Source organism: Solanum tuberosum, unplaced genomic scaffold, assembly GCF_000226075.1.
Source record: "Solanum tuberosum cultivar DM 1-3 516 R44 unplaced genomic scaffold, SolTub_3.0 scf00004, whole genome shotgun sequence".
Taxonomy (NCBI): Eukaryota; Viridiplantae; Streptophyta; class Magnoliopsida; order Solanales; family Solanaceae; genus Solanum; species Solanum tuberosum.
The window spans coordinates 498584-510692 of NW_006238930.1; the positions used below are offsets into that span (position 1 = coordinate 498584).

Below are 12109 nucleotides of genomic sequence, written 5' to 3' on the forward strand. Positions count from 1 at the left end.
TCATTGGAGATTGTTCTTTATTTCTTTTTTATTCCTTGAAATCAATTTAATTTTCAATGGAGAAGGTAAGAATGTAAATCAATTTTTCCATTTGAAAGAAGTTGATTTCTTTTTTTGTTCCCTTGAAATTGATTTTGTTTTTGAATATGAATCAAGATGCAAATTCGATTTTCAAAGAAGATGGAAGAATCAAAGAGTTTAAAAAAGTTGTGTGGTGATGGAGGATGGTAGAAGGTGGGGAAGATGGAAGGGAGAAAGCAAGGAAGAAGAAGGAGAAGAAAATATTTTAAAAAAAATCAGAATATTTACAAAAAAAGTCTCTGACGCGCTCAAAATTCGTGTAGCACACGTACTGTGCTTAGTCAGCAAAAAGTGTCAAAATGACACAGCGAGATCCTACATGAGGTGTCTAAAATGAACATCGCCCACTTGAGGTGCCTAAGTGAAAGTTGGTGCCAAGTTTAGGGGGCCACCGATGGGTTAGGTCTATATATTACATATACATCCTTATACAGTATTATACATAACATATACACTGTATATATAATGTACAAAATGTATATTAGTGTATAAATTATGTATATGCTTTGCATAACCATGTATAAACACAGTTAACCAACGGAATATCCGAAGGAAACCACCGGACTTGGGGTGTTGTGCTACGTTCAGTTGCTATGCTTAAATCTGGCAAGCACTGAAGCAAACTCGACGCCACATGTTCAGTGGCTTGAGATAGTTAAGTAACGAGACTGGAGATTTAGGGTGGTTTCCACCGATTCATCGGAAAAATTGGTTGCCAGAATTCCGTACTGAAACCAATGCCAAATGATAGATCAGTCCAAGAGCTATTGATTTATGTAGGTTTTGTCTGGTAAAGAGCGTAGCATCAAAAATTTGAGTAGGAAGAAAGTAGGAATTTTGGATATTCTGAAAGTCGTAGAAAATGGGGGTGAGTTTTGAATTATGGATCATGGTAAAGGAGAAGCAGACGATTCAATTGGTGTAATTTGAATGGAGGTTGCCGGCTGGTGGCGGTGATGTCTGACCAGCGGAGATAGTACGGCAAAGGGTGGTGAAGTGGTAGTCTGTGGCGTGGCGATTCCCCACCGCCTCAAGGAGAGAATAGAAAAAGAAGTTAAAGGGTTTGGGGACTAGGATTTTACAGAAATCTGGCCAAATGGTAATAAAGGAGTAATTGGGAAAAATCTTGTAAACTAGATGACTGAATAGGTATGGGCTGTAATTCTCCTGTAAATAAAAATGCTCAGTATGATGCATCTCAATTTAAATGCTTGAAGCAGTTAGGCCTTGAATGATAGGCCGACTACAAAGTGGGACTTAAATTTTACCTGTGGAATATGACTCAACTTATCAACTTACCTAATATATGAGTCATAGATCTGTGATTCATATATGCAACTTTACATTGGTTAGAATAAGCTTTGTTTTTCAGTCCCTTGTTATGGATGATGTCTTCAGCAATGAAACATCTCAGAACTTCCTCCATCAGTAATCTGTCATCCTTCGGGTATTTAATTTGTAACAATTGCCTCTTTTTTTTTCTTACTGTGTTATTAGTCTTTTTCTTCACAATGAAGAATGTGAAAAATAGTGGGGATGTGAATAGACACTTCTTGGGAAATAGGAACTGATGTTTAGAAATTAGAATCTTCTGTTAGAATCATCATCACAATTCTTGGGAAATAGGAACTGATGTTTAGAAATTAGAATCTTCTGTTAGAATCATCATCACAATTCTTGGGAAATAGGAACTGATGTTTAGAAATTAGAATCTTCTGTTAGAATCATCATCACAATTCTTGGGAAATAGGAACTGATGTTTAGAAATTAGAATCTTCTGTTAGAATCATCATCACAATTCTTGGGAAATAGGAACTGATGTTTAGAAATTAGAATCTTCTGTTAGAATCATCATCACAACTCTTGGGAAATAGAAACTGCTGTTTAGAAATTAGAATCTTCTGTTAGAATCATCATCACAACTCTTGGGAAATAGAAACTGCTGTTTAGAAATTAGAATCTTCTGTTAGAATCATCATCATAAACTCAATAACCAGCCAATCTTGATTTTGCATGATTGTTAAAATGTAATGCTCAGGTGCTCCTTGTGGACCTTTTGAACTGTTGCATGATATCCTGCTGTTAGTTTCGTGAGTTAATCAAAGACTGAGAATTGGACGTGAGACCATCTTCATGGTCGGTCTACATTCTCTTTGGACGTGAGACCTTTTGAAGCTTGTATTTGTCCATTCATGAGAAAAGTCATGCAGAGACTATAAGTCTTCTAGTGTTTCATATGCAATCTGATGAGTTTTAACATTTTCAGGTTGAAAACCAGTCAGGCTTAACCCTTGTTTGTCAGTTCTACGATAATCAAGATGTATCAGTTGCAGGAAGACACGCCACTACCATTTTCTTGAGGTGCTTCCCATAGTTTACAATTGTTCTGCTTGATTACTTGAAACATCCGCTGCTATGATTCTGCTCAGTACCTACCTTGGAGAGTCAATCAACAGCGTTTAAACTACAGAACTGAACCTACTGATTTTTATTTTTTTTGAAATGGTAAAGTTTACTCCATACAGTAAAAAGATAGAATTTGACCTATTGGTCATTGAAAAAAAAGAAGAACAATTTAAACTATAAAACTTGACCTGTCACAGCAGAATCAGGTGGGAGTTTAATTATCATATGCCATTTAAATGATTGTGAATGTTGTAGTTTCCCTTGGTGCAATTTTAGAAAAACAAAGTTGTTTTTCATTTGAATTCCTTCTCTTTCTTTTATCTCGATATAATCTTCTAGATCAGTGAAATTCACATTTACTCGAGCAACCTAACCCTGTTGCACTTCCTCTATTTCGCTCAGCTTCTTCCACAGAAGACATGCAATCAGTTTTTTGTAGTGTGTGGCCATTGTGCTTCTGCTATGCTTGATAGTTATACACCTTCCCCCAATCTTGTGCCTAGCTTCGCAACTCGCATCCATATTTCACCCTTGCTCAGTACAAGATAACGCCAGATTATGAAACTGAAAAGGCATGATGTATGTGTATGTTTGGAATATGTTTTTTTATCTTGCCGCTGACATTTTCAATTGTGTATCAGATTTATACTGAGTAAGCTCCACTGTCCTGGGCTTATAGTACATAATATCCTTCACAATTTTCCTTTTTTTTGTTTTGAAAAGTTAATAATGGTGTTTTCATTGGTATATTTGCCTTTGTGCAAGCACATTCTATTTGGATTAACCTGTGTGCTCATCATGTGAGGAGCCTAACTCTTTGTCTGTAAGGCACATGGCTTTGGCAAATCGACCTCCGGAGGCATCATTTTTCTCTATCCAGCTTATAGAGCGAGGATTACTTTCTACTTCTCTACTTCATCTTTCGCTATTGGAAACCCAGTCATTTGCATGGAGACCACGTATCGTATCTCTGCAAGGTGCTTCAGGCTGCTCTTCCTCAACTTGTTCTTTTAAAATATATATATATATAAAATTGCACTAGAGATATCATGAACTTTTAAGACTTGGATTTCGGACTAGCTGACATCACCTATACCGATTAACTTCCAGTTCTTTGTACATATTCAATGATTTCTAACTTTAGCTTACTGACGTTATTTGCTTTTTCCGCTACAAATCAGAGTCAAAAACTTACCCTGGTCCATTTCTTGTGGCTGAAGTTTCACCCGGGACTGAGGTATCTCTGCTGTTCCTTTTTAAGATGGAAATCCAGACTTGACTTAATTTATTAGTTTTCATTCCTCTTTTTCGATGTTTGTAGGATTACTTGTCAATTGTTGTGTCTCCATTACTTAGGATACATAATGACACCAAATTCCCAATGGAGCTGCGTTTTCAACGTCCTCAGCATAAGGAAATTGATTATGCTTCTGTGAGGCTTGAGGCGGGGGACACAATCGACGATTCTATGACAGCCTTTAGTGCCATAAATCTCTCTGGGGGACGGAAGAAGACACTGAATTCTTTGAGTGTTGGTATGTTTCAAGCATATTCCCCCCTTTCATGTTTTGATATGGAAATTGCCTACCTATGAGAAAAAAAACTTTATGGAATTGATTCGGATGTCAAAAATTTACCTTTCTAGACAAAAATTTACCTTTCAACTCCTATTTAGACTCTTCCAAAAAAAAAAAAAAAAAAAAAAAAAACACCCCTTTAGAGCCTATTTAGATTGGCTTATTTGAGGTGTTTTTAAACAAAATAGCTTTTGAACACTTTTGTAGTGTTTGGGTAAAATAAAAAAAGTGCTTATAAGCACTTGTTTTTAAGCCAACAACAACATACCCATAGAAATCCGACTAGGTAGGGTCTGGGAGGATAGAGTATACATAGTTCTTACCACTACCTCGGGAAGGTGGAGAGGCTGTTTTCAGAAGACCCTCGGTTCAACAAGCACTTGTTTTTAAGCCAAAATAACAAAAATAAGCCAAAAGCCGTAAGTTAGAAATTTCAACTTTATGGCTTTTGGCTTATAAGTCATAAGTCAAAAGCTAATCCAAACAGGCTCGTAGCCTCTCAGATAAGACAAGGGATATCTTGTCTAGACTCCTCAATAGGGATAAAATCTGCTATCTTTGATAGTTTCTGTAAATTGAAAATTCTGAAAATTTGTCCATAAAAGTTCTTAACTGGAATTTTAGAAACCCTTGAAATTGAATGAGAACAATACAGACTTAAAATAGGTGAAAATAACCAAGCTTTTCATCACAAAACAAAGATATACAACCCTCAAAAGTTTGATTGTAATCTGGACGGTTTTTTACTCGAGTAATCGAGATTAACCTGAGCTATTGGCTCTGTGCATGACACTTCTGTAGAAGAACTTAAGCCTAAGAATGAATTTTATATCTATGTATCAGATTCTAGAAGCTGTTCAAGGCACATAGAGTGGTAGCAGGAGCTAGAATTCAGTTGTTCGATACTAGACTTTATATCAGCTCATCATTTTGCTTGAATATATTCTTGGAACAAATTTACCGTGTGTATATGACCTTTGCTTAATTATGTGTCTTCCTTTGGCAGGGAACACTAGATCTATGGTATGTGACACATGGCCCAAAAAGATTAACATGTTCTTAGTTAAGCCTTAGTAAATTCATGCTGTCTTATTACAAGTATATAATTTGTGCTCTGTTCTGATGTAAGAAGATTTGGGAATTTTAAATGCAGAAAAGGGAAGTCTGAGATAAAAATTTGCTGAGTGGTACCTAAGTATTTCTGTGTCTCTTAAAGCGAAAAGCACAAAAAAGCGACAACGTCTCTGAAGGCTTGAAGCAAAAAGTGAGAAGGGAAAGCGCCACCTCTTTGAGTGAAGCACATGATTTACAAAAAATAAAAATACCAAACATGTGGGAATTTGTACTATAATAACCAAAGCTCAATCAAAATAACTATTTTCAACATCTAAGTACGATAAGGGAAATTTTACCCAACTCTAGTCAAAGGACCAAACACTTCTCAATTGGATCACTTGCGCATCATTGTTTGAACACATGGCTTCACTCATGAGGCGATAACTCCTTGCTTCGCATTGCTTCATTGCTTTAAGCAACAAAGGGATGTCTTTTCATAACACTGATATTGCAAATGACTCCTATTATGTTTTGTTCTTATTAGCTAATTACCTAAAACTTTGTTAAGGGCTCAATTGCTTTTGGAAACCATGACAGATCTGATGGTTTAACAGAGAGATTAAAGGTGCTTCGGAGGTTATGATGTTAAAAACTCAGTTTCTCATAAAAACAAATACAGAAATCTGCTAAGACTCAGTTGATCCCGTCATAAAATACTCTATTTCTGTCTTCCCCTGTAGTAAATGTGCAATGTCAAATTTTCTTACTATTGTACTTAGTTTGAACCTATGTTGCATGAACTCTTCACTTTCGATGCTGAATGCGAGCCGGATTCTCCAAAAACACACTACTTTTGAAGAATCCGACACGCAACCATTGACATTTTTGAAGAGTCCGAGCAACATAGAATGGACATAGTTGATGTTCTGTTACAGCTGATAGCACTTGTTTATTCAAGCCAGCTATTGGTGCCCCTTAATCTCTGAATATGCTCCTACCAAGGAAATTCATGATGTTGGAAATTAATTTGCAGGTAACTTCCTTCTTTCTTTTAGACCTGAAGTTACAGATGTCTTGACAAATTTTGAGAACCCATCAGCTTGCTGGTCAGATGATCTTAGAGGTGGAAAGCCTGTTAGACTATCTGGGATATTTGATAAACTAACTTACCAAGTGCGGAAAGCATTTTCTTTCCAACCAATCAAATATTCCTTAAGTACGGCACATTGTGCTATTGTGTCAGAGGATGGACGAGTTGCAAACATTCATTTTCTGGTCGAAAGCATTGGGAAAGACGTACCTATCATATATCCAGATAACTTTGGTTATGCGCGTGTAGATAAAAATTCACCAGTTGCCTTGCAAGAGCAGAAAGAAATATTTCTGCTTCCTACTGTTCGCTTCACCAACTTCTTAGATATGGAGATTCATGTGAAACTCAATGATACAGGTGATAGCAAATCAAATCTGGTTCAAATGTTAGTTGATGAATTTTATTACTGACTACTGCTTTTGTACAGGTCTGCCATCTACTAATAGTGTTGACTGCATATGCAATGAGGCTACTATTCACTCTGGGTCAGCTGTCAACTTATATGCAAATCCTGCTGCAATTTATTTCACTGTTACCTTAACTTCATTTGGTACAAGCTGCAAACCAATCAATAGTAGTGACAGTGCGAGAAGGCTGCAGAAGCGCAAAACTAAAGTTCAGTTTTTGGATATTGAATTAGATTTTGACAATGGGAAGTATTTTGCATTACTGAGATTATCTCGTGGACTAAGAGGGATATTGGAGGTAATGTTCCTACTGAGCTGATTATTACCTTACGGCTAGGTGTTAAATTTGCCTCTGTGTGTGCAGGCTGCTGTTTTTACTTCTTACACCTTGGAGAATAATACCGAATTTTCCTTGTTTTGTTTTCCTGCAAATCATAAGCTTGTTTCTAGGTAATCTTCGATCCAAGATGATTTGTAATTTTTTCGTTTGACTCAGTTTTGTTCTTTGCTGAGTGATACTATTATATCCAGGCATGCCGGGGAAAATATTGCTTCCCTAGTGTCTCCAGAATTAGGATCTTATCTTCCTCCCAGATCAATAAAATCATGGCTCAGCAAGTAAATTATTTTTACTAGTTTTATTGAGTCCATATTGTCTCTCCTTTTCCATCTATCAGCGGTTATGACATAACAGTTTTTGACCCTGCATGATTCTTGCTTACCATTACTAGATGCCACAAGGTGCACATCACACTCTTGGATGAGAGAGCTTCCAAAGCACCCTTGAACTTGGATGTTTTATCAGGCCTTACAGGGTTGAACCTTGAAGTGGAAGGAGAATATGGTTCCAAAACTGTTACGAAGTTAGGAGTCTCTTTGAAACCATCTGCTAGCAAAGTAGTTCCACTGCAGGTTGTATCAATGTATCCCAGATATATCATACTAAATGAGTCGGACGAAATCATCACTGTCCGTCAATGTTTCGTGGAGGTTAGTCTTTGTTTTAGTTTTTTGATCCTAGCTTTCACTTGCTGTGTTAAACTGATAGAGTTGAGGACTAAATCCATTTTTGTCTTAGGAGGATGGCACTGACACAGTTGTTACACTCAACAGTAAACAGAGAACAGCATTAACTTTGAGGAGTAGAAATGAGATAACAACAATGAAAAGAAACCCCTTCTTAGAGAATTTCCTCAAAAAACATGCAAAATCCCATAATGACTCATCATTTTTTGTTCAATTTCAACCAAATAAGGCCAATTTCTCCTGGTCAGGACCAGTTTGTATTGCTTCACTTGGACGATTTTTTCTTAAATTCAAGAAGTCGTCTGATTCTGTTCAACAATCAGATCTTGCAACACAGCATAACTCAGACATCTGTGAATTTGCCACTGTTCATGTGGTTGAAGATGGTCCTACAATTGTATTACGCTTCTGTTGGCCAGCAAATATAGACCTGCCTTACCGGATTGAGAACCACTTGGAAAATACTTCTATTACATATTATCAGAAGGTTTTGCATATGTTTTCATTGTTTCCAATGCTTTGACCTTGCAAGATGCAACGTATTGTTCACAGGCAATTAACTCTTATTGTGTTCCTTTATCTTGGTGAACCAGCAGGGTTTACCAGAGCCGGAGGTTTTGGCATCTGGAAGTAGTGCTGGCTATGTCTGGGATGACCTGAGACTTGACCATAAGCTTGTTGTCCAGATTGACGGTAGCTGTCGACTTCTTAAAACTTCCACTAGAACAGATTCTAAATAAGTTTAATTGCATATATTAATGATGCACACTCATTATTTTAGTCTCCTTTTTTCAGTTAAGATTAGTCTGTTGTATTTTATGCATTGATTTTGAATAGCGTGAACCATCTAATCCAAAAGTTTTAGCTGTTAAAAGGGGGGGGGGGATTATTTGATTAGTCAAGTTATAAAGCAGTGTTTTCACTCACATTAAAAATTGAATTTCAAAGTTTTATTTAAAGATGATACATTTCTGTGAAAAGGTATGGTAATATATCAATAAAAATCAACTAATACGTCTTAGTCCCAAACTAGTTAGGATCACCTACATATGCATCCTCCACATTCATTTCATCCAATTTAGGCCAGGTTGTTGCTATGCTTAACAATATGTCGTTTAAGGCAACATAACCAGACGTTTGCTAATGCTCACACTTATCCTTACACTACCATTGAAGTCTCTAACCAGGTCAAAAGGAATTTTAGTGCAACAGTTGCAGCGACAACTAAGCCTTAATCCTCATTAGTTAATATCGTCTATATGGACCATTTCCTTGCTTAAAAATTATAATGCTGAATGCCCAATGTTGACTGAAGAGGAAAAAATGTCCCTGCAAGGCAGATTTGAGGAGAATGAAGTTCTAAATTGCCTAAAGCTATGTGCAGCCGATAAGGCTCCTGGTCCAGATGGGTACACAATGGGTTTCTTCATCAAGTGTTGGGATGTACTGAAGAAAGACATCATGGACACATTTCAAAACTTTTATGAGCAAGAAGTTTTCGAGAAGAGTTTCAACGCTACCTTCATTGCACTCATTCCAAAGAAAAAAGGAGCCAACGAGTTAAGGGACTACAGACCAATTAGCCTCATAGGGAGCATTTACAAAATACTCTCCAAAGTTCTCACAGAAAGGTTGAAAGCTGTGATAGATAGACGGGTAGACTCACAGCAAATGGCTTTTATAAAAGGGAGACAAATTATGGATGCAGTGTTGATTGCTAATGAAGCTGTAGATTCCAGGAATAAGCAGAAGAAACCTGGCATTCTATGCAAGCTGGACATAGAAAAAGCATATGATCATGTGAATTGGAAGTACCTTCTGAAGATTTTAGAGATGATGGGATTTGGACAAAAATGGTTGAACTGGATTAGCTTTTGCATTTCTACAGTTAGCTTCTCTGTTCTGATTAATGGGTCCCCTGCAGGGTTTTTTCAAACTCAAAGAGGACTCAGGCAGGGTGATCCATTGTCCCCTTTCTTGTTCTTAATTACTATGGAGGGGCTGAATAATATGCTCAAGACAGCAAATATGAGAGGATGGATAAAAGGTTTTGATGTGGCTAGAGAAAATACAGAAAGCTTGGAGGTGACACATCTTCAGTATGCAGATGATACATTGATTTTTTGTGGAGCTGAGGAAGACCAACTGAAATACTTAAGGGTGATCCTGGTGCTGTTTGAAGGGGTATCCGGGTTGCACATTAACTGGATTAAAAGTTCTATGTATACTATCAATGAGGTCAACAACATAGAATTGTTAGCTTCAATTCTAGGGGGTGAAGTAGGTACTCTACCTACAACATATTTGGGTATGCCATTGGGAGCAAAATCCAAGTCCTTAGAAATTTGGAATGGTGTGATAGAGAAGTGTGAGAAGAAGCTGGCCAGATGGAAAACTCAGTACTTGTCAAGAGGGGGTAGACTGACCCTCATAAACTCAGTCCTAGATGCTCTCCCAACTTACATGCTGTCTCTATTTCCCATCCCACCAGGGATCACTAAAAGACTAGACAGCATAAGAAGGAAGTTCTTGTGGCAAGGAAACAAAGAGAATAGAGGTTTTCATCTAGTAAAATGGAATGCAGTGACAACTGGAAAGAAGAATGGTGGTCTGGGAATAAAGAATATGGAGCTACATGGCAAAGCACTCTTAATGAAGTGGTTGTGCAAATACTCAAATGAAAACCAAACACTTTGGAGAAGAGTGATAGGTGCCAAATATGAGAATCAAGATAGTTGGATGACTAAGATTGTGACCACACCTTATGGGATCAGTTTATGGAGATCCATAAGAGCATTATGGGAGGAAGTTAAACCCAAATTCAAGATGAAAGTGGGGAATGGGAACAAAATCAAATTCTGGAAGGATGAATGGCATGAGAAAGGTAACCTGGAAACTCTTTTCCCTGATATTTACAATCTGGCAATGTTCCAACAAAGAACTATTGCAGAACTATGGACACCACAAGGGTGGAATTTCATCTTCAGGAGAGAACCAAATGACTGGGAAGTGATGAGGTTGGCAGAATTCCTCAAGTTGGTTGGACATTTTACTGGACTTCAGGCATATGAGGATATGCTTTGGTGGAAAGGCAACAATAGAGGAGAGTTCAAAGTGCATTCAGCTTACAGGCTGATGGATGAATCAAGCCAGCAGAGTCCCATCTGGCCTTGGAAACAAGTATGGAAGTGTAGAATCCCACACAAAGTCTCATGCTTTATTTGGCTGCTAGCTAAGGAAGCTGCCCTGACTCAGGATAATGTAATGAAAAGGGGGATAACCTTATGCTCTAGGTGTTTCCTATGTGGGGAAACCTTAGAAACTGTAAACCATCTATTTCTACACTGCAAATACACCCGGCAGCTTTGGAGGATTTTCTTGAGCCTTAAAGGCATATCCTGGACTATGCCTAGGAGAGTTACTGAGGCCTTGTACAGCTGGGAGGAGGCAGGTGCCCTTGCAAAAGACAGAACTAGATGGAGAATTATCCCTGCTTCAATATGGTGGGCAATCTGGAAAGAAAGGAATTCCAGATGTTTTGAAGGCATAGAAAATAGTGTGCAGGATGTTAAACTAAACTGCATTTTGTTGTTATGTTTTTGGTGTAATCAATTATACTCAAATGACACTGTCTCTATAGTTGATGTTCTAGACTCAATATAGAAATAGAGTAGGAGTGTCTAGAGTGCATCTGTATATAAGGTTTGAGTACAACCCATGTACTTTTGTGATATAATACATCGTTACCATTTTCAAAAAAAAAAAGCTGTAGTAATCTACTGCAAATAGAAATAAAAAATAAAAAACTTAATTTCCTTAAATCTTCCATGTGTAAAACATTGGTAGACTAAAAGGAGTGCTAACATTACTCCCCTCTTCAAAGCGCGCTTTCCCTCAAGCGCTAAGTGTGGAAAATATTAGTAGTTCCCCCTTTTCTAACAAATTCTTCCTCATTGTATATAGAGTCAATCTAGAAAAACTTCTTGCACTGATGACCTCAAGCGAATGGTTCATCACAGTTGAAACAAAGTCCCTTAAGTCGCCTTTCCTCCATTTCAGATCTGGTCAGTTTCTTCACAAATCTGACATATTGTTGAGGTGAAAAATCTATTGTCTTTGATGTGCAAGCATCTAACAATTGCGAACAAATGAGTTTTTCCTTGCGCTCATAAAATGGGGATAAACTCATTGCCATAGCTAAATCTGGAGGATTATGCAACTCAACCTCAATTGCTATATAATTAGTAAGACCGTTGATATAAAGTTCAATTTTTTGTGACTGTGAGTGTACCAACCCGCGAAATTAACTGCTCAAATGTTTCTTGGTAATCTGCCACAGACCCGATCTGGCGTAGCTTAGCCAATTCTCCCAATTTCTGACTTCTGATTGGTGGCCCAAAACGAAGGTTACAATGACGTTTGAAGTCATCCCAAGACAGTTGAGGTAGTTCAGTCTCTAGTTG

The 12109-nt window shown here is 37.5% G+C and overlaps 1 protein-coding gene across 3 annotated transcripts in view; it reads left to right on the top strand.

Moving 5' to 3' along the window:
* LOC102601421 (uncharacterized) overlaps positions 1-12109 on the top strand; it is a 48219-nt gene that overhangs the window by 19466 nt on the left and 16644 nt on the right. For all 3 annotated transcript variants that reach the window (XM_006338186.2, XM_015306390.1, XM_006338187.2), the window contains exons 13-23: positions 2348-2442; positions 3316-3464; positions 3669-3724; positions 3809-4022; positions 6154-6570; positions 6641-6918; positions 6985-7070; positions 7152-7238; positions 7352-7610; positions 7699-8133; positions 8243-8339. In XM_006338186.2, the coding sequence (XP_006338248.1) occupies positions 2348-2442; positions 3316-3464; positions 3669-3724; positions 3809-4022; positions 6154-6570; positions 6641-6918; positions 6985-7070; positions 7152-7238; positions 7352-7610; positions 7699-8133; positions 8243-8339 (2173 nt within the window). The remainder of the gene's footprint in view (positions 1-2347; positions 2443-3315; positions 3465-3668; positions 3725-3808; positions 4023-6153; positions 6571-6640; positions 6919-6984; positions 7071-7151; positions 7239-7351; positions 7611-7698; positions 8134-8242; positions 8340-12109) is intronic.